This window comes from Pezoporus flaviventris, unplaced genomic scaffold (assembly GCF_033815535.1).
Source record: "Pezoporus flaviventris isolate CSIRO_AGI_PZ_B2104156 unplaced genomic scaffold, CSIRO_AGI_Pfla_v1 ptg000072l, whole genome shotgun sequence".
Lineage (NCBI taxonomy): Eukaryota > Metazoa > Chordata > Aves > Psittaciformes > Psittacidae > Pezoporus > Pezoporus flaviventris.
Genome location: NW_026892620.1, coordinates 2,434,597 through 2,457,535, shown reverse-complemented (window position 1 = coordinate 2,457,535; position 22,939 = coordinate 2,434,597). Strand labels below are relative to the sequence as shown.

General features: G+C 41.1%; 1 protein-coding gene across 3 annotated transcripts in view; it reads left to right on the top strand.

Moving 5' to 3' along the window:
* The first annotated feature begins 3 nt into the window (after positions 1-3).
* Positions 4-22,939, top strand: part of TMCO3 (transmembrane and coiled-coil domains 3) — a 37,698-nt gene continuing 14,762 nt past the window's right edge. For all 3 annotated transcript variants that reach the window (XR_009746815.1, XR_009746816.1, XM_061472719.1), the window contains exons 1-10: positions 4-372; positions 610-707; positions 3,284-3,826; positions 8,611-8,790; positions 15,616-15,807; positions 16,641-16,769; positions 19,103-19,195; positions 20,436-20,622; positions 21,542-21,659; positions 22,205-22,400. Coding sequence is in view for 1 of the 3 variants with exons in the window: in XM_061472719.1 (XP_061328703.1) it covers positions 3,380-3,826; positions 8,611-8,790; positions 15,616-15,807; positions 16,641-16,769; positions 19,103-19,195; positions 20,436-20,622; positions 21,542-21,659; positions 22,205-22,400 (1,542 nt within the window). In the remaining 2 variants the exon portion in view is untranslated. The remainder of the gene's footprint in view (positions 373-609; positions 708-3,283; positions 3,827-8,610; positions 8,791-15,615; positions 15,808-16,640; positions 16,770-19,102; positions 19,196-20,435; positions 20,623-21,541; positions 21,660-22,204; positions 22,401-22,939) is intronic.

Below are 22,939 nucleotides of genomic sequence, written 5' to 3'. Positions count from 1 at the left end.
ACGCGTCAGGGAAGGGGGAGAATCCACCTTTACGTTTCCCATGACATGCCGCGAGGAGGCGCTCGGACTACAGATCCCGTCTGACGCTGCGCATAAAGGTGCCGCCGCACCGGCTGCGTGGTGACCGGCGCAGGGTGAGGGTTGGCGGCCGGTGTGGGGGTGGGAGAGGCCCCTGGCAAGGCCGGCTTCTCGGCGCCTTGCTGTTACTGGCCGCCGCCCTGCGCTCTTGCTCTTTGCGCGCCCACCTGGCTGCTGCCGGCCTCCCTCCCTCAGGTGAGCGGGGTGGTGGGAGGAAACACGGCCCGGGGCCGGCAGTTGCGCCTCCGTCAGCGTCTCCTTCCCCTGGGCGGCTGGGTCGGCCGCCGCCCTGAGGTGAGCGCTGGGCTGTTGCCGGCGGCGGATAGGGGCTGCGAGGAGGAGACGGAGGAGGAGGAGGTGGATTTGGCCGTGTTGCTGTGAAGCTGGAAAGTTAAGTGCGGGGCAGGCAGACTGCGGAGCGGCTGCTTCTTTCCTTTCCTCCCTCACTCCGCCGCCATGAAGGGGCGGGAAAGGGGTTGGGCGCACTCGCGCTCTCCTCATCTTTCCCTGTTCTTCCCCTTCTCCCCCCAGCCTTCCTCAGGGTGAGGTCCCGGAAGCCGGCCCGGGAAGAGAGGAGGAGAAGGAGGCGGTGGCCCAGGGAGCTGCCCTCCGGCAGCCATCGCTCTCAGGTGGGTGTCTTTGGGGCAGGGGTGCCTTTGGGGCAGAGGTGCCCACGCCTCGGCTGCCCTGAGGGTCCTGAGAAGGAGCTTGGGTGGTGGCAAACGGGCAGGTGGCAAGCGGAGCCGCAAGCTTTTTGGATGAGAGGATCGGGCTTGCGTTGGAGGCAGGGTCTAACATCCGCTTGATGAAATCCGGCGCTACTGTATCGTGTTCAGGAAGGCAAAACCGGGAAGATGAACTGCAATCCATCAGGAAACGCACCGTTCTTGAGAAGGACTCCAAACATCAGGAGTTCCCTCTAATTTGATACTTAGTGATGCATGGAGAAGAGTGTTTTGTCTCTTTTTTTATTATTTTTCCTTCTGGATGATCTTTAAGGTTCCTTCCAAGCTAAGCCATTCTATAGTATTATGACTACTCTGTGAGTATTTTTGAGTTCTGAAATGTATCATATGTTTTTATATATGGGGTTATTATTCCCTTAAGAGCTTTTGAGCACTACCCAGGGTGCCACTTTCCTGAATATTTTTTTGCTAGCCAGGTAAAAAACACTGCTACTGAAACAAAGCGATACCGTGTCAGAACTACGGTGGTAAGTTTGCACAGTGCAACAATGGGCAAATTTAGTACCATCTCTGCTCAGGATTTAGGTACGTGGTTTGCCATACCATGTAATATGTGCAGTAGAGTATTCAACTCCCTGCAGACAGAAACTTGAATACACAGTAAGTGTTTTCTTCACCCTCTTTCTTGCACGAATAACTTGTAATATATTCAGCAGAATCTCTCGCCCAGACGTATTAAACAGGAAGGTTATTATTTTGTATATATGAAGAAATATTTCCTTAAATATCACTTTAGAATTTTGCCAGGTGGTGTGAATTGTTGCTTTTTCCTGGTCTCTTAAAAACAGTAAACCCTATAACTTTATCAAAGTTCTGAAATAGTTCTACTTTATTATTTTATTGAAATTAGCATGATGTATCTATGCTTTTGCTGCTTTAATCATACTTTCAGTTCTTAATTTTAAATGTTTTAGTTCTTCATGTTGTTCAACCCTAGCCCATAGTCAGCTATTGATAACTAAATGCTTTGGCTTGTATTTCATGCATTGAAAATAAATAAACCCATCCACAGACAGTTTTTCTCAGTTCTAACTCAAACAGAGATGGGAGGGTATTTTAAAAATTAAGGTAGTGCATGGCTGTGCTTTGCCATCTTCACTTCCTGTTCTGTATACTGATGGTTAGCTTCAATGCTTGTGATTGCGACTGCTGCTATATTACAGAATCGTAGAATCATAGAATAGTTAGAGTTGGAAAGGACCTTAAGGTCATCTAGTTCCAACCCCCCTGCCATGGGCAAGGACACCGCACACTAAACCATGTCACCCAAGGCCTCATCCAACCTCGTCTTGAACACTGCCAGGGATGGAGCATTCACAAGAATAGGCACATAGCTTCCAGATTATACTATGTCCATGTGATGGTTCCTGATTAAGGCTCTTGGTCCAGAGATGAAGATTGCAGCTAAAGTTTTAGGCAAATACCTGTACTACTGATGATCTACTAACATGTAGTGTGCTGTGCATTTTTAGACTGCTACACTTCAGTGATAAATGTATGCTTTGTACATACATTTATGCATTGTTAAATATAGTTTTGTGATGTGGGGTTGTTTTTTTGTAGGTTTTTGTGTTTGGTTGGTTTGGTTGTTTTTTTGTTTGTTTTTTTTTTTTCCCCAAGAAAATGTAACTTGGTTATTTTACAATAATGTCAGTGTTTTCCTGTAGGCTCTGGGGGAAAGAAATTTGTTCTTAGTTTTGAAATTCTACCCTGCTTGGTGTTAGAAGCAAATACAGCAGTTTAAATATAGATCTTCAAGTAGCTTCTGGGAAATGAACTTATGAATGAATTGATTTTTCTTTTAGTGTTCTTATACCTCTATTTTAAAATCATGAGGATCAATAATTAGCTTTGAAGTAAAATGTCTCAAGGCACTGCAGCCTTTCAGGTGAAAGTCTTTGATCCAGGCTAGTAATGCTTAGAAGTCCAGGAAGTTTTGATGTTATTTCTTTACTGTAGAAATTCCTCCCCTCCTCCCCCCAGTCTAATTTACAATGTAATCTGTTTCAGTTAAGCTTGCTTTCCATTATATTTTGTATAGTTGCCTGTGTTAATGGTTTGGAGGCTATAAAAATAACAAATGATTATGATACAATTCTTTAGGATCAGTGTGAAAAAATGTAAGAGGTAGATAAGAATAATGAGTTCTGGTGCTAGGTTGAAGTATAGCCTGTGGCATTGTGGCTTAATATTTTTATGGCTTTTTTCTCATAAGAAGTGCAGGTGACTACCGTGTGAAATAACTAAGCTTTCCATTCAGTGTTCTTAAGACAAGATGGTATCTAGACAATAGTCAAGGGGAAAATGAAAGTCTACCAATAACCTTGGGCTGTTTCTTGGTTTTGAGAACTGTTAAAAGATTATAGTGTAAGATGCAGTCTTGGGTTTCTTTTCTACATTTGCTTGGCCTAATATCCCAACATTATCATGTTTGATAACTGATCGGTACTGTTTTGCAGCCTGATATGTGTACTGGAGATGCAGAAAGCATGTAGCAGGAAGCTTTGAGCAGTTGTGGATTATCAGTTTCTCCCAACAGCAATAAAAATTGAAGAATGAAGGTGACTGGATTTATTTCCTTATGGACGTTGGTTTTATTGCCTTGTGTCCAGCTAGCAAATCCTGCAGAGCATGAAGATGTAGTAAAGCATGCAATAAAACTGCACCGTGGGAAAGGAGCTGTTATCGCTCAGAGAAAGCAGTGGGTGTTGGAGAGCTGCAGAAAGCTGTCTGGTCTTCTTCGCCAAAAGAACGTTGTTCTTAACAAACTCAAAAATGCCATAAGAGCGGTTGAGAAGGATGCTGGACTATCAGATGAAGAGAAACTTTTTCAGGTTCATACCTTTGAAATCTTCCAAAAGGAGCTAAATGAAAGTGAAAACTCAGTCTTTCAAGCAATCCATGGTCTCCAGAGAGCTCTACAGGGTGATTACAAAGATGTTGTAAATATGAAAGAAAGCAGTAGACAGAGACTGGAAGCCTTGAGAGAAGCTGCAATTAAGGTTAGTTCCCCCATGTTTATTTACTAGAGTACTCACAGTTTTTATTTTATCATGGCACAGTTTCAGTCTCTTTTAATAAAAAAAGAGGCTTTACATAAAACTTGCAATGTTTACTGTTTACAGTGGATTTTGCATTAATTGTTCTCGTTTGTAAAATTGAAAGTAGTTCTGTTGTAGATCTTAAAACTTGCTAGCAGTCAATAGTTCTTATTTGAAAACAAAGATAAACATAATCATAAGACCTATGACAAATATTATGTTAAAGGGAAAGGCATACCAGAAGTGAGTCAGTGCACATAGCATAATTGCACTATAGACAAGCCGGTGGGATTATCAGAGTGGAAATAATGCCATAAATTGGCAAAATACTGTCATTTTCCACTTAATGAGAATTGTTCATTCAAAATACACATTTTAAGCAGAATGACTTCTTGCCTTTTATTTCTATATTCATACAGATATGTGTAAAATGGACATGCAAAATATGAGATGACTAGATTTTTAATCTAAGTATAGCAGTTCTAGCCTAAAAAGTACAGGTCTGAAGAACAGTGCGTTCCAAGAAAAGCACATATGAGTAGCCGTTGAGCACAAGTACTTTATAGAAGATTTGAGTTCTCATGTCAATGCAGACCTGTTAGGGTGTGCAATATCTGCCACTGTCTACTGGACTTTGTAGCACTCAGACTGTGTATTGAAAAGTCTCCCATTGAGAGAAAATGTCGCTTAGTTCATTTGGTATTTAAACTGCTCTGTTTCCTTGCTCTACCTGTCAACCACTGGAGGAATATATTAAGAGTTTTCTTTGGTTTCTGCCTCCTAAAAGAAGAGTCTGCCCTTGCACAAGGGAACAAGAGCAGGGGATGGGGAGTAATTGAGGTATAGAATCACAGAATTGTTTGGGTTGGAAAAGACCTTAAGATCATCTAATTCCAACCCCCCTGACATGCACAGGGACACCTCACACTAGACTAGGTTTCTCAAGGCCCCATCCCACCTGGCCTTGAACACTGCCCGGGATGAAGCAGCCACAACTTCCTTGGGCAACCTGTACCAGTGCCTCACCACCCTCACAGTAAAGAACTTCTGTCCTTGTATCTAACCTGAACTTTCCCTGCTTAAATCTTCCTGTCCTCCCTTGTCCTGTTGCTACAGTCCCTGATGAAGAGTCCATCTCTGGCATCATTGTAAGCCCCCTTCAGATACTGGAAGGCTTCTATAGTATCAGAGCTGGGAGAATCTCTAAAGGACATTTTTTGTAAGAGATGGGCAGATCTTAACAGGTGAAGATGGCAAAAGATTATGTGCAGTGAATTGTGGCAAGAAAGGCTGGTGGAAGTAGAAGTTAGTATGCAGGCTTGGGAGTCTGGAGTGGTCCATGGATTGAAAACAAAGACTGAAGTATGACAAATTTGGAGAGGGAGTAGTTTGGATCTGTGTGTGTTCCAATGAAGTGCTCAATATGCCTTTGATATTGGCACTTAATGTAGTGCCAGCCTGCATAGAAATGGTAGCAATTGTAATGAAATGACTTGATTTTCTTCAGAGTTCTTAAAATAGCAACAGTGAAGCTGTCTAGAATTATCTTTCTCATTTACCTATTTTTTGGCAGCATTACTGTAAAATACTTAAGTAATGTGTCCTTGAACTTGAGAATGGTGCTTCCTCATTTTTCTCATAAAAGGAGGCCTGTGTGTGTAATGATGTGGTTTAGATGTGCGTCCTGTTAAAACTTAACTTCTGTGGGGATGGATTGGGCAGGCTTTTCTGTATTATCATATCAAGATATTTACTTGAATGAGCAATCATTTACACTTCTTATGTCACATGCATGACTATTTAAACAGAATACTTGTTGTTCTAACCTTACAACAGCAATTGTTATATAATGTGAAATGAAGAATAATGGGAAAGGGAAAATGCATGCCAAAAGGATGACAATTACATGGGGTCTGGTTTTGTTCCAGTTTCATTTTACTGAAATGATTACTTTGTTAATGTAGTCATAAGACATCCTTTCAATTTTTTAAACTGTGATTGAATGGAAAATACAAATGACTGTAGGGGGTACTGGACTCTTTATTTCTGTTTAGTTGAAGCATTTGGATTTTTTTAGTGCTGAGAGATGTATGCATGTCTGATGCATTTCCTGCTGGCTCTGTTGCTGGGAAAAGGTATCGCAGAATCATTTGGGGAGGGCAGGGAAGGAAGAAGTGGTGACATTAGCTTCTGCCTTCCTTTGCTCCAGGAACCTGTGTGGAACTTAAGGAAAAAGCAACAAAATCTCACCTGCTTTTTATCAGCTTCTAATTTCTTGGGTGCTTCCTACTTAGACATTAATGAAAAACAAGTCACAAGTAGTGCAAAGATGCATCCTCTTCTAGCTGTGCTTTTTGTCATCTCTCATTAAAGAGCAACAGTGACACCGTGTTCTTAACCAGCATTGCCCCAAAGTCTTACTTCATCTTACTCAATTTTGCTCATGTGTTCCTAGGCATTCCAGTCTCCTGTTCAGTACACAATCCCTATCTGTATTACCTTGCTTAACCGATTGTTTGTATGTTACCTTGTGATCAGATGTCTCCAATCCCAGCATGAGTTGCAGAACAGTGTGCTGTGGTGCACTTCTGCTTAACACGCAGCAGGCTGTTTGAGCTAGCTTGTCCTTTTTATAGACACTGTAGGTGAAAACAGAGATGCCATTTTAATAGACTACAAAGACCTTGGTCTTCATTAATTAAAGGAACTTAAACTCAGATTTTTTTGAGGCTCTTCTACCTTGCTCTCCAGAGAAAGTTAACTTCTTGCAAATTAGAGCATTGTTTTTTTTGCAGTTCTTTATTTCTCTAGCTCTGTTCAGCCTGTTTGTCTCAGCTGACAGAAAGGACTGATCATCTCCTTCCACCCCAAATCTGTTCCATTTTTGAGGGGAAAGAATCTAATCCTCACCATTTCCATCTGGTGTTCTAAGTTGTTGTTGACTGAGGAAAGACTCTGAAGCTCATATGGGGGCTGTTTTTTACATCTTTGAAGCAATGTCTGCTAGCAGAGAATGACAGATAGGAAATGTTTTTCCTTGAGGCTGTATGAGAGTGACTGTGTCTCTTGCTCATGTGTTGCATAAGAACTAAAGCAATTGACATTGGGCCAAGCACATTAATAGTTACGTTTTTCCCAACTTCAGTTATTTTGAGAACTGGATAATTTCCATCATGCCAGTGTAACTATGGTAATTCTAAACACCAACAGACAGCAATACTGCAGTTTCATCACAACCAAAGATATTCATCTGACTGTCCAGATTTCAGAAGGGCTAAGCCACAGTTACAGGCTGCACTGAATATACTCTTGTCTTAGCATCAAGGAATTAATGACATTATATGCATGTTCTTGCAGGTTTCAAGGGGAAAAATGTTCATCCGCAAACATGCGGAGGACGGAACACTCCAGTTATTAAACATAGGAATTTGGGACCATTTTAGATGCCCAGGTTATCGAAGGTATGTGTGTGTGGTAGGCAGATAAAACACACAACCTAAGGGAGACCTATATTCTGTCTGATAGTTCTAACTGGGTATGGCGGAGCATCCAAAATAGGGACAGAAACTTATGTTTTCCAGGAATTCAGGCTGACCTAGAGATTGCTTGTATTTTTTGCCCAATCTTTTTTTTCCCTTGGTAGTAATACTGGCTCTTTGAAGAACAGATGTAGCGTGTCTCTCATGTAAATATTCTCTGTATCCTGAATCTAATGGAAAGGAAAGCCTGCCGTTGCGTATATTTCCTCATTCATAGTTGTTCTTGCTCTCAACCAATGTATCTTTAAAATAATGTAGATATGTAAAGTGAAGCTCCACCCCCTCCAGTCCCTTGTCCATCCCAAACCTGAAATTATACCCTGTCAGTACACAAAGTATTTTGTTTGGTTATTGTCTTCTTAACCATGTTAAGTCCAGTCTTGATCAGTAAATATTTTTTAGTTCTTTTTTTGAACCTGAAATATCCAAAGGGAAATGAAATACCATAATTTTTATCAGGGAAGCTACTGAAATATTTTCATGCCATGTTGAACCACATCAGTATTTTTTTTTCTTCAGAAACCTAGAAGTGGATGTTAGAAGTCATTGGTGCAAGTTCACAAGAGGCTCAAACTGAAAAAATGGACAAAGTATTTTAGTTTTGATAGCAAAAATCCTTCTTGGAAACAAAAGGGAACCTCAGCCTGCGTGCTTGACTGCTCGTCTGTACTCTTCTGTTTTTATTTTTTTTCCTAGCCGTTTCCACAGTTATTGTAATTTCAGAAAACCATAAACAGACCTCTTCCCATGTTTGCAAAACAGCTTCTAAAATTAAGAGTCACTGTTTTCCTTCCAATTTGTTTGTTTGTTGTAGCCAGTAAAGCTATGCTTTCAAGGTTATCATGCTTCCCTGCTAAAGCACTGACCTCTAAACTTTACTTGGCTCTGAAATGTTTCCTAGAGTTCCTCAAAGTAATTCTTTTCTTGTGTTTTCTGGATTGTAACCTTGGGGCAGCTCTGTAGTTTAATGGATTAGAAAACTCAATGGGTGGGTATTTTGTTTGACCATCACTTTTCTTGCTCACTTCCCCCAGTGAAAACTGGCAAACCAGAAAGCAGTCTTCAAATATGATTATAAAGTCTACATTGCTTTTGCAGCAACACTTGTAGGATGTTTTGTGTCAAAAGAAGCATGCATTCATGTCAGATGTTTTTCTGCTCAAATGCCTGGCCAGCACTTCATCTGTGTATTGTAAAATTCAACAGGAGGAAATGGAATACGTCGAGCTCTTAGCGGCAGAAAAACATCAGGTTGAAGCCCTTAAGAACATACAACATCAAAACAAAAGCCTGTCAATGCTTGATGAAATTCTAGAAGATGTCAGGAAGGCAGCTGATAGATTGGAAGAAGAGATAGAAGAGCATGCCTTTGACGACAACAAATCTGTAAGTGAGATTTAAGACTCAGTCTTTTGGTTAATGTGCATTTATTCTTTAGTTTATATTTGTATTGTAGATGTGTTTCTCTTGTGTTAAATAGTTGTTAGGATTTTAGTGACAAATTTTAAATTTGACTCTACATTTGTTTTTGCTTCCCCCTTCGACAAAAGAAAGTATTTAGAATGGTAGAATGGTTGCTTTTTAGGAGTGAGCTAACGCTTTTAAAACTCCTAAACACTCCTAGTGAGCAAAACCTACTTTTTGCTACTGTTTTCTGTGGTTTTGATTTGAAAGTCATCCCTGTGACTAACACTTTGACAGTGACAAATGTAATCTGTCTCACTGATACAGCCCATTAGAGTTACAACACCTCAGTGATGGTGGTGATATTTAGAAGTTGCAGGATATGGAGTTACAGTGTTAAGTGTAGTCTCTACTTTTTTGTTTTTCATTTTGTTGAGAAAGTTATGGGAGAACAAGAATCCTTGCAGTTAGTTTGTGCAGTCTGGGAAAAGATGTATTATTCAAGGTAAGTACCTGCAATGTGTTTTTGGCCTTGCTTTTTTTCTCACTTCCGTGGCTTTTTATACCTTGGCCTATTTGCATTGTTAATTGTTTGTGTTGCATGACAGACAGTATCCCTCAGGTAAGGCAGTGTGTATTTGGAGCTGGGAATATGTCAGTTTATTCTACTGTCCCATTGTGCTGTCCTCAGGGACTGACTCTCTGAATTGGTCCTTGTTTGCATATATGTGGATTACAATTTTGTTTGGCTTTTGCTCTTGAAAGGTTTTTATTGATGCAGGTTGACTTCCAAGATGAGCATAGCTCTTGAGCTCTTCTTAGGAGGCAAAGCTGAGTATCTCTCCGTAGAGAGCAAGACCATTTTTTGTGCTTTTATTGCAAGAAAGTGAAAGCAGCTTTTTATTTTGTATCCACCAGACCGCAGCAATTGCCCTCAGTAGGAATACTATCTAATAGGACCAACTGTGGGAAAGGGACGACCTGGCTGGAGTGCCCTCTTCTGTGCCGCCGGGGTATAACGGCACGTTTTAAAGAGATCAGGAATGAGGTTTCCTCTGCTACATCTGCTAACTGGAAAAATGCCAACTCATCCTTTTTCTCGAGTGTACCTCTTTATCTTTCGGCTTGTATCTCTATTCATGAAAGAAGAGGAATTGTGAAATGCAACCTGGAGGACTACCTACATCTCAGTCTTTGCAAGAAACAGCTAGTGTGCTTTCTTTTAAGCTAGAACACTAGAAGTTCTAATAAAATAATAAGCAATATAATCAAATAGAGAAGTGCAGTAGGTAGAAATTAGGACAAAAAAATCTGAGTTAACCTACAGTGCAAGACGGGAGCATTTGTGCATTGTGTTCTGCTATGTACAACCTGCTTTTTGGAGTTGCTATTTTGAGAGAGAATCAGGATTTTATTTCCCATTATGTCCTCAAATTTCTTAGTATTTAAGAGCTATGAACCTGTGCCATCTACTCTTGCTCTTCTAGCATAGTCTCTTTTTTCAATTCCCTTTGCTTTTGTAAAAGTAAATATGCACTGTAATGTATTTATATATATTACACAGACAAAAGTGTTTTTCATAATTGTCTTAATCTTACAAACACTTTTCCTTTTTTCCTTATATTGTTTCTGACCTCCAACTAGACTGTGAACTCAACTACATGAGAAATGTATTTATCCAATTGCATTGCTTTCATATGATATTTGGTATATTTTGAATTTTGATTCAGAGAATCATAGAATAGTTAGGGTTGGAAAGGACCTTAATGATCATCTAGTTCCAACCCACCTGCCATGGGCAGGGACACCTCACACTAACTCATGCCACCCAAGGCTCTGTTCAATGGGGCTGTGTTTGCACTGTTTACGCTATGTAACAAACGCAGAAGAGATTTCTTGAACTCTCCTTTCCAAGAAGACCTCACCATAAGCAGTGTAGTCGCAAATGCCAATTGGTGTATTGATAAGGAATGGTGAGGAAATGCTGTATGCTCTCTATGTTTCTGCAAAGTTCATGCAGAGGGAACCCAAACCCCTTGACTTTCGCCTCTGGGATTGCCACAGTCAAATGACTGTACATGGTATAAAAGCCTTTATGGATACAGTCTGAACACAGATTTATTTGCATGGACACCCCCCAGCAATGCCCAGTGTGTGGCCACCATGGGCAGGGACATCCCCCTGGGCTTCCTGGGCACAGGCACTGCCTCAGGGCCAGGAGCCCAAAGGCTTTTCTCCAAGGGATGCTGGGTGAAGGGGCCACAGCAGGGCTGCGGTGGGTGGGGGTGTAGGCGCCCTGTCGCCCCTGTGTCATAGTGCCAGCACTTGGCAACGCAGCATCACAATGCTCTGGGGCAGTATAAGGCAGTGTCGTCCTGTGTCCCACTGCAGGAGTGCCCGGCAGTGCTACCAGGACAGGGCTGGCAGCCTGAGGGCATCCGAGAGGAAGTCCTGGGGGAATTACTGGGAGGGGGTTAGTGGGAGGAGCACTTGAAGCTGCACGAAGCAGCAGGAGGTTCTCTACTGCAGTTCCAGCTCCTGGAGGGGCCATGCTCAAATCTCTTCAGATGGATGGAAATCCCGCTTCAGCTGCCGGGGGACCTGCCATCCTCATCTGCTGGGCACTGGGGAATTGCCTGTGGGGGTGCTGAAGGAGGGAACACCTGGAGCTGTGGGAGGTTCTGTGCTGCAGTTCCAGCTCCTGGAGGGGCCATGCTCAAAGCATCATCGAGGGGTCCTGCCTCAGTCATCAGGAAGCTCACCGTCCTCATCTCCTGGGGAGAGAATGGCAGCAGCCAGAAGATGAAGGACGCACAGGTGGCTCAGTGCCCTCTCCCAGTGCACTCGAGCTCCCACTGCCAAGCACAGGAAGGATTCTTGCTCTGAGGATTCATCAGGCCAATGGCATTTTGCTGTTGTTGGAAGCCCCTGAGATGGTTCCAGGTGGAAGCAGAAAAGGCAATGCCAGTGTCCCCTTGTCCCCTTAGAGGTGTAACCAGTGTGTGGACCAGGAGCATGTCTTGCTCATGCTCAGGGAGTAGCCGATTGCCAGCACTGGGGTCAGGAGGGAATTTTCCCCTGGGGCAGATTGGCACTGGTCCCCCGGGGTTTTTTGCCTTCCTCTGAGCCTGACCACTGTCAGGGCTCCTCGGATCCATTCTGGCTGTTATCGCCTGGTGCTCATGCTCCATGAAGGTGGCCCCTTGTGTCCTGCAGCTGGGGGGGAAGGGCTTTTTTCCCCCCAGGCTGGACTAGCTAGCATCCCTGGGGTTTTTTGCCTTCCTCTGCAGCTGAGCACAGCCCCTTCATGGGGCTCCTTTGGATCATGGTGTCCCAAAGGCAGGGGCTCGTGCCCCGCATCCAGGGGGAGGCAGCCTTCTGGATGCCCAGGGTGGTCCCAGCGTGGCCCTGGGACTTGCTGCTGTCCTCTAGAGTATTGAGCACCACCCCTTGTCAGGTCTTCCCTGGCCCTTTCTGGCTGGGTTCTTCTTGCACTGCTCTCCCACCACGACACTGCTCCTGCCCTGGCTTTACTTTGTCAGGCTGCAAGGGAGGTTTTTTTCTAGCTAAACTGAAGGGTCTAAACTAAAACAGACTAAAATTACCTAAGCTAAACTAAATCAAATAACTTCATTTAGAAAAAAATAAAATACTCTTTCCACCTGTAACCGTTCTCATTTGTGTCTTTGAAAGTGCTTTTTGCTGCTGAAATTCCCTTGGCATTTCAGATAAGGATCTCCTCCTTGTACAACTCATTGTGAGAGCAGGGAATGGAGCAGAATAAAATGCAATGGAACAGGACAGAATACAACAGAAAGCTATGCTATGTTATGCATATAGAATCATAGAATAGTTAGGGTTGGAAAGGACCTTAAGATCATCTAGTTCCAACCTCCCTGCCATGGGCAGGGACACTTCGCACTAAACCATCTCATCCAAGGCTCTGTCCAGCCTGGCCTTGAACACCACCTCGGATGGAGCATTTACAACTTCCCTGGGCAACCCATTCCAGTGCCTCACCACCCTTACAGTAAAGAACTTCTTCCTTATATCCAATCTAAACTTCCCCTGTTTAAGGTTTCACCCTTTACCCCTTGTCCTGTCACTCCAGTCCCTAATGAAGAGTCCCTCCCCAGCATCCCTATAGGCCCCCTTCAGATACTGGAAGGCTGCTATGAGGTCTCCACGCAGCCTTCTCTTCTTCAGGCTGAACAGCCCCCACTTTCTCAGCCTCTCTTTGTAAGGGAGGTGCTCCAGTCCCCTGATCATCGTCATGGCCCTCCTCTGGGCTTGTTCCAACAGTTACTTGTCCTTTTTTATGTTGAGGACACCAGAACTGTACGCAATACTCCAAGTGAGGTCTCATGAGAGCAGAGAAGTTTGATTACATTCCAGCCACACAAGCTCCTAAGTACAAAGGAACATACAACAAGCTCCTTATGAATTTGGAGTTCCAGAGCTTCAAAGTAGATGTTTCTCTGCTGATGTAGTTTATAAGATACTTGTGTTTAGTGAACACTGTTGCTGATGTTGTAACATTAAATTCCCAAGAAGATACTAGAACAGATTTTGGCTTACCAGCCTTTTGGTTTTAGGCAAACTAATAGTCCTCTGCAAGATGGGAACACTGCACTGAACAGTGAAGTAATTCCAGTGTGAAAGTGAAAAGTATGTTTTGTGTTGCAGAGCCAACATTTAATAGTAACCTCTGAGCTCTCTTTTAGTATCCCTGGAGTAGCAGTAAGGGTGTGATACAGGGAGTCAGAAGCAAGGATGACAGAAAAATTGTAGGATTGGATACTTACTGTGTATTCTGGTTAGAAACAGTTCTTCGTGTTTGCTGACTGTAGGGAAGCCTTTCTTCTTTGCTCCAATACTGTGACAGTAGTTTGCATGTGCATGGCATGCAGCTGCTCCTGCCTTTTCCCATCAGCTGAAAATGTAAAAACATGGTTTGGTCTCATAGACTTGGCAATGGACACTTCATTCTGCAATGCAAAATAGCCTGGTAAGTGGGGAGCTTAGGGAGGTAAAGGCACTATATATATTTATCTAAAAAGATAGGTTTGGTTTAAAAAAGGATGAAAAGACAACTTTCATAATGCATGAAAATGGTAATCAGCCTCTCACTTCAACAGCTGAAATGCTGGTGTTTGAAGGAGCTATTTATGCTTCTGAATCATAGAATCATAGAATAGTTAGGGTTGGAAAGGACCTTAAGATCATCTAGTTCCATCCCCCCTGCCATGGGTAGGGACACCTAACACTAAACCATCTCACCCAAGCCTCTATCCAGCCTGGCCTTGAACACCGCCAGGGATGGACCTTTCACAGCTTCCCTGGGCAACCCATTCCAGTGCCTCACCACCCTAACAGGAAAGAATTTCCTCATATCCAATCTAAACTTCCCCTGCCGAAGTTTTAACTGGTTACCCCTTGTCCTATCACTACAGTCTCTAATGAAGAGTCCCTCCCCAGCATCCTTATAGTCCCACTTTGGATACTGGAAGGCTGCTTTGAGGTCTCCATGCAGCCTTCTCCAGGCTGAACAGCCCCAACTTTCTCAGCCTATCTTCATATGGGAGGTGCTCCAGCCCTCTGATCATCTTTGTGGCCCTCCTCTGGACTTTTTCCAACAGTTCCATGTCCTTTTTATGTTGAGGACACCAGAACTGTACACAATACTCCAGGTGAGGTCTCATGAGAGCAGAGTAGAGGGGCAGGATCACCTCCTATGACCTGCTGGTCATGCTCCTTTTGATGCAGCCCAGGATACGGTTGGCTTTCTGGACTGCTAATGCATGTCATATTGCATGATGTACAAAAACAGGGGAAGAGGTCATTCCCATGATAAAAGTTTTCCTTTAATTATATACATACACAAAAATGTAAGGATAGAAGAAAAGGGTAAAAATTGCAGGTTAAATGTTGAAAATGCAGTATTTATTTGAACAATTAGGGGAAATGTGCTGGGGAATCAGTAAAGGAAAACAGAAGCCTGTTTTATAGATGTCTTATGTGAATGCACTTTGTCATTAAATTGGGGAGCTGCTTGGGCAAAATACAGCAATCCAGAAACATTGAGTGTTTTGTAGTCAGTCACAGCAATGACAGCAACCCACTCTCTTTACTGGAGTCTAAGAGAAATAACAGCCTTAAGTGTTTCTGAATATTTGTAAAATCTACCTTATTAAAAATACAGTGAATAATGAAGTCATCCTAGTGTATTCCACTTGTAATTACAAGCAGTGAAGACAGACCTAGATAAAATCTTCTTATTCTCTTCTTAAAATTTACAGGACAGTGACTTTTTCTCGACTTGGAACACAGTCAATTCAAATTTTTGTGAACTGAATATCACTTTGTAATCTCATTGTAACATTTTATTCTCTTGAACAAAATCATTTTTTAAGCAAACCTTTTGTGTTCTAAATGTGTTAAAGCACTAAAAATAAAACAACCCCAAAGCAACCCCACAAACATTTTAGGTTGGATGCAATTGGAAATCCTGGTTTGCAATTTTACAGCTGTGAAATCCTGTCTTTGCAGTTTTTGGTTGGACAACTTGGCTAAAGAGGTCTGGAAAAACTTTTGGTTTTAAAATGTAAACCAAATTATAACCTTTTCTGTTATGGGCATCAAGTTTTGATAAAGTGACTGAAAGAATTCTCTAAGAAGAAACTACAGTATTTCTAGTTGGTGTCAGCAAGTTCTAGAGCAACTTAAGCACAGCTAATAATCTTTCCCTTTTTACTGTATACTTTGTTGACAGTCCCCCTTGTTGCTCCCCATTTCTTTTTCTTACAGGTAAGAGGTGTAAACTTTGAAGCAGTTTTAAGGGTGGAAGAAGATGAAGCCAACTCCAAAAGCAATACTTCAAAAAGAGAAGTAGAGGATGATTTAGGGCTTAGCATGCTTATTGATTCCCAGAACAATCAGTATATTCTTACCAAGCCCAGAGATTCAACCATTCCTCGTGCTGATCATCATTTCATAAAGGTAATAATTTTAGAGACATTCTTGTCATTCATTTTGGTAAGATTTAGTCCCACTAGTTTGATGCCAGTACTGCTTGGTTGGATTGAATACAGTTTTAGCATTTTTTTCCCCTCTAAAGTTATCCTAACATTCATGATTCCCCGGTCTACTGGTGATCTGGCCAGTGCGTTCCCTACTTCTAGTACAGTCTCCTCAAGACTCATAGTAATGCTGCATGAATCGTTTCTGGGTTTATTTGGTTTAACTTGTTGCACCTTTGGGGCACCATCCCTCTTACTGGACTGCAGTATTAAAACAAGCTACTGCTGTGCCTGATAAGCTGCTTCCATGTTGTCACTAGAAAGAATTTACCTCTTAATGCCTTGCATGGAAGAAAAGGGATGCAGGAAGCTGCATGGACATGGGTTTTTGTGGTATTTGTGCTTCATAAAGAATAACTTTATTTGGATTTTTTTTTTTTTTAATTCAAACCAAAATGGATGTTTCACCATTTTATTTTAATGCAAAGTGGCTTTCCCCCCACAATTCCCTAGGAAACTCTATACTTTCTCTAATGTATTTAAAATACTTAGTAATTGATAATAAACCCCAAAGCTACCAGTTACTGAAGGTCAGTACCTCTGATGCTTCATCTGCAAAACCGCAGTGTTTACACCTACAGCAAAGTGTTCAGGTTAGTTTACTAAAGTTGTGTTTTCTTCTCACGGGCAGTATTCTATGTTTAATTTTACAGTGCTATTTATCCTTTGAAATAAAAGGGTAAAAAACCCCACTTTAATTTCATCACAGATTTGTGTTTTATATTAATGCATTTGTAAATCTTGCATATTTAGGATATTGTGACAATAGGAATGTTGTCTTTGCCATGTGGCTGGCTGTGCACAACAATAGGACTGCCAACCATGTTTGGGTATATCATCTGTGGAGTACTCCTGGGACCATCAGGACTAAATAGTATAAAGGTAAGTATGCAAGTAGCTTCTTGAGTGATTTCATTTGTTGAAATCTTTAAAAGTAGATTTAAAAGAATATGATATTGCCAAACTCAGATGTATTTAAAACAAATCCCCAAACCTGGACCTTTGTAAAAGGAGGCCTTAAAACTTAAAGGTCTTCAAATCACTTTTTGTTTTCAATTTTTTCTCTTAACATAATCATGACATAAGTAGTTGTTGAAAGTGAAAGCTGTAGGTTATGTGTTGTGGGGTTTTCTTGTTTGTTTTCTTTTTGTCTTTAATCATAAAGCATCACATCTAAGAGCCAAATTATTTAAATATTTAAATTATTTAAATATTTAACACATTAAAGTGTTAGCAGTGGAGGAAGTGTTTAAAACAAGTAATTCCCTGAGTAGGATAGCTTGGCTTCCTAGAGTGTTACTTTGCATCTCTGTATCTCTTTCATCCTTAGTCACCTTAGTTCTTTGCCTGTCCCCTGCTCACATTCCTGAAGTCTCATGAACCTTTTTAGCTCTGTCACGTGTACCCTGATTACAAACTCATGTGAAGCAGTGGGCTGTGGTTGGTGAGACATTGCACATGTTTTGATTAGTGGTCTGGTGTGCATTAACAGATTTTTAAGCCAGCAGGCAAAACAACACGTTAAGGTCGCGTGGTAATGTCTGGTTAAGTTATACGTGTCTTAAAAATGTTGAATGTCAGAGGAACTTAGGGGGCAGCCAGATGCTAATCTGGCAGGGAAGATAGTTTCCATCTCCACTTTTTTTATTGATGATGGATCCTGTCCTCTTCTGCTCTGGACTGTAAATACATTGAAAAGAAGTGTTAGGGTTTTAAAATAGAATAGACTATTTCAGTTGGAAGGGATATGCAGTGATCATCTAGCCCAACTTCCTCAACAACTCAGGGCTGACCAAAAGTTAAAGCATGCAAAGGGCATTGTCCAGATGCCTCTTAAACACTGCCAGGCTTGGCATACTGACTGCCTTTCTAGGAAGCCTGTTCCAGGGGCTTTGACCACCCTCTCAGTAAAGAAGTGCTTCCTCATGTCCAGTCTGAACCTCCCTTGGTGCAGTTCTGAGCCATTTTCACAAGTCTTTTTATTGGATCCTAGGAAAAGAGCTTGGTACCTTCCTTTGCACATCTCCTCCAGAAGCTGTGGAGAGTAGGGAAGTCACCCATCAGCCTCCTTTTCTCCAAACTAGACAAACCCAGAGTCCTCGTCTGCTCCTCACAGGACATTCCTTCCAGCCCTTTCACCAGCTGTGTTGCCCACTTCTGAACACATTCAAGGACCTTCACCTCTTCCTTCAACGGGGGGACTCTGAACTGCCCACAGTACCCAAGAAGAGGCTGCACCAACACTGAATACAGCAGGATAATTACCTCTTTTGACCAGCTGGTCATGCTGTGTTTGATGCACCTCAGGATGTGGTTTGCCCCCCTGGCTGCCGGGGCACCCTGCTGATCATACTGAGCTTGCTGTCTACCAGCACCCCCAGATCTTCTGCTGCAGGGTTGCTCTCCAGCCACCCCTCTCACAGCTTATACTTCTTCCTGGCACTGCTTCGTTCTAGGTGCAGAGTCCAGCATTTGAACTTGTTAAATTTCCTCTTGTTAATCATTGCCCAATGCTCCAATCTATCTAGATCTCCTGTCCCTCAAGAGAGTCAACAGCATCTTCCAGTTTGGTATTATCAAACTTGCTAACGGTGCACTCAACTCCTGCATCCAGATCATTGCTAAATATATTAAACAGGACTGGCCCAAGAATTGAACCCTGAGGAACACCACTGGTCTGGTTGCTAGCCAGATGCAGCCCCATTTTTCTGTTGTGAAGAGGAAGACAACCACTTTTCTTGCTGTTGCACCCTTTTTGCTGAAGTGCAAAGGCTGGTAGTTGTACTGGTCTGAGAGACTTATGCATGGAGTCTCTAGGATGAATAGCAGAACGGCAGCTACAGTCTAGCAGAATGATTATACCAATAGACTAATAAAGTAACTTCTGGAATGCAAACACTGGGGGTTAAACAGTATATGCATGAACTGTAACCTATTTATTTTCACCAAGCAAGCAAGCTTACCTGGATCAATGTATGTGCATTTAGGGTGACTAGCACTATCCAACCAAATTAACTAGTAGCAGCCAGGTGTTGGGGGAAAAATGTTTGAACCCTAAAGATGTTGAGGGGACTTCTGATGTCACATAACCAGCAACTGAACTAACAATGGATATAGAATAAAGTATTTGTTTTATAAATGGACTTAAAATTTGTATTACAAGTAGACTGCTGTGCACTGATTTTTTTGTTGTTGTTGTTTTTTTGTTATTTAAGTCTATTGTACAGGTGGAGACATTAGGAGAGTTCGGTGTATTCTTCACTCTCTTTCTAGTTGGTCTGGAGTTTTCTCCTGAAAGATTAAGAAAGGTATTTTTGTATAATACCTCCGTATTACAGGATTTAATTGCTACTATTCAAGTTGTCAAGTTATCTTTCAGGATTTTACACTCTCCCTATAATATACTGGTGTTCTTTTGCACATTTTTGAAAAGACAAATATGGTTCTTGCTTCTGCTCTTTGACTCTTTGGAAAGAACAGAACACATTATTTGTTCAGTGTCTTCAAAAAAACCTCTTTGCTATTTCTCTTCATTTAGTAAAATGGTTTTTGATTACTAGAAAAATCTTACACAATTTATAGCAATCCATTTCTGCTTTGTTTTAGCATGCAGTTGCTGTTATGGAATATCCAGTGACGTTTGCCTGTCCTGTTGTAAAAAAAATTCAGTCAAGTACTGCATTTTGATTTAATGATACATGCTGTACTGGCTGATAAACTGATTCTGCAAGTGCGTTAGCACAGTCTGGAATATTACATGATGTGGCCATCAGGATTCAGCAAAAAGTTACAATTTTCTTTTGGTCTTAATTAAAAAGTTATCTCATAAACGACCTAGATTTTAATAATGCAAAATACGTGAAGACTGTATGTATTGTAAAGAGTTTTGTTGCATCATGTGACTTGTTCCTAAACTGATGGTTGTGAGTTCATAAAAGCTTTAATTGAAGAGTGTTAAAATTTAATCAGCTTGATCTGTTTCTAGTCCATCTAAAGTTGTCCTGAGTTTAGCAGTAGCAGTCAATTTTTCTCCTTCTTGGTAGCTGGTGCAGCACTGTGTTTTGACTTCCAGCCTGGGAACAGTGCTGATAATACTGATGTAATTTGAGGGTTCCTAAACTTTAGTATGTAAATTGCTACCTGGGAATTATATGCACACTAGTGTGAAGTGGGCTGCTGGTACTGTTGATGGTCTTTGCTGTTGCCTTTTTTTCCCCACCCTGGAATCACATCAAGTAACTTGCTTTCCATTTGATGATTTCAATACATTTGAACCCATACTGGACCTTTGGCCTTTAATTTGTCTGTGAGCTCTGGAAAACTTACCTAATTTCTGGTTATGAGTCTTCTGGTTCATTAGTGTATCTATGAGGCACAGTAACTAATAACTGAAGTTACTATGCCTCGTAGATAGGATGACAGCCTGTTACTTCTGTGGCCCAGCACTGCAGCCCCAAATCACTGCTTATTTGCGCTGAAAATCACTGTAACTTATCAGTGTGAAAAGTGTGATCAGTCTTTCTTATAAGAACTTGTTTTTTTCCCAAGGTATGGAAAATATCTTTGCAAGGACCCTGCTATATGACGGTTTTGATGATTGCCTTTGGTCTGCTATGGGGACATCTGCTCCAAATTAGACCAACACAAAGTGTCTTCATTTCCACTTGTTTATCTTTATCAAGCACTCCATTGGTGTCAAGATTTCTTGCAGGTAGTGTTCGAGGTGATAAAGAAGGTAGGTATAATGTTAAATAGGGACTGTTGTAGTGTAATATTATGAGAAACTGGTTAAAAATGAAACAAAACAAAAACCACTGTTAGGTCTGGTTTACAAGTGATAGTGATTGTCGTCCTTTAACACTGACCAGTGTTGTGTATTTTTTTTTTATGAGGTGTCATCTTTGGAGAAAGATAGTGTGGCCCAATTAGTACTCTCCATTTTAAGATTTGACTTGATTAGGGGTTTCATGGATTCCTTATGCTTTTTAAGAGCATGGTAACCTGTCTGTCATCAGATCAGGGCAGAAAGGCTAACTGAAATAATTCACATCCTTCTTCAGCAAACTAAGACCAGTGCAGGGAATCTTTCATAGCGAACAGCTCTTCAGAGAAGTACCTTTAAGTGCCATATTGCTAGCTTCTCAAGGACTTCTAATTGTTTCTTTCAACAGTTTTGCCATCCTGCTTTCTTCCATGTAAACCTCCCTAACAGATACTGCATTGAAGTTCTTCCCACCCCTTAGAATATTTGTATTCTAATGCCTAGATGCAAAGTGTATACTTTATGCATGCTGGGTCTTACATGTGTCTGTTAGTCTAAAGATTGTATATTTTCATGAAAGGAGTCCCAGTAAATGAATAGCTAGTGCTTAACTGCTAAGCAAAGTCTATACTTTTATTGTGTAACACAAGCTTCCCATTAATATATTTCATTATTCTTTATAATATTTTAATGTCTTTACAAATATTTTCTTTCTAAATGTTTTAAACAATTTACTGGGGGGGGGGGAGCCAAACAGAATGCTTTGAATTATATCAACCCATTGAGAACTACACTTAGCCTCCATTTGATTAAGCTATTTCTAAGTTTCTGAGCACTGCAAGCATGCATAGATTCTGATGACTGTTTCCATGACTGCTTTGCTGGTGTACAGGGGATATTGACTACAGCAGCGTACTACTTGGAATGTTGGTGATGCAGGATGTGCAGCTTGGTTTATTTATAGCTGTCATGCCTACACTTATTCAAGTAGGAGTGAGCACATATTCCAGGTAAAACAAAAAAATACTGTATGTATCTTCCCCCCACCCCTTCCAGTGAGTATGTAGATTGCCAATATGAATAAGTGCTACAGTTAATGTCAGTTTCATGAAAAATATGCACTCTGTTCTACAAGTTCCCTTTACTATTTGTACTTGTCATGTTGCATGAGGATATTCTTTCTGCTTTAGCTGCCTTAGTCCTGTCTAGTACTTGAAATCTGTAGTGAAAAGTTTGTTATTGTAAAAAAATAATTTCTTCAGTTACTTTACTGCCTTAAGACATATTTTTGTCAAAGACTATGCAGTACTGTTATTGAGCCTGATAGCTTACCTTGATGATCAGTCAACAAAAAAAAGTAAATTCTGGGCTGTAAAAGAGGTTGCTGGGCACTTGGCAGATTTAGTCTTCATCTTGTTTACTAATGTATCCAAATACCTTGCTGTACCTACTCAGTTTTGAACATCTGTGGAATTAGATCTTTTCACTTAAGGGGAATTGATTGGGAGGCATGAGAGCACTTGAAAGAAATGTTTTGTTTGTTCTTCTCTTCCAGCATTTTCAAGGAAGTACTGAGAATACTGATACTGATTGGCCAAATTCTCTTTTCTCTGGCTGCTGTTTTTCTTATATGTCTTGTTATAAAGACTTACCTCATAGGACCATATTATCGCAAGTTGCATGCAGAAAGCAAAGGGAATAAAGAAATCCTCATCCTAGGAATAACTGCATTCATCTTCCTTATGTTAACGGTAATCTTTTAAATTAATAAAATATCCTGATACATGCAGTAGCTGACTGCATCAGTATCACAAAAGCCATCACAATTACTGTTGGGTATCCATGTACCTCTGTAGTCAATTATTTGGTTTTAAAATGTTTTTAAACAAACCCCAAATGCACAGATGATTCATACATTACAGCATAGATGAGTAAGAAGAAATAAAATTTGAATGTCAGTCAGCTGTACTTCTGCTGGCAACTTAAGCCAATTAAAGAATTGTGATTTCAGTTTTAATTTTGGCTACTTTGTGTGTTTCTGAAAATAATTTAGGATGGTTTTTGAGATACTGATAGTGCCCGATTGTGACATTTGCTTGTAAGATTCTTTTCAATAGCAAATTTTCAATGTGGTTTTTATTATGAAATAATTTTCTGTGGGAGTATAACAATTTGGAATGAAGCTGAGAAAGTAGAGAAGTGCCTTAAGATTCACAGATTCTGATATCCCTTTTGTGTTTGGTTCATTTTCATCTGGATTTTCTTTCTGTTTGTTTCTATCTCATGTTTC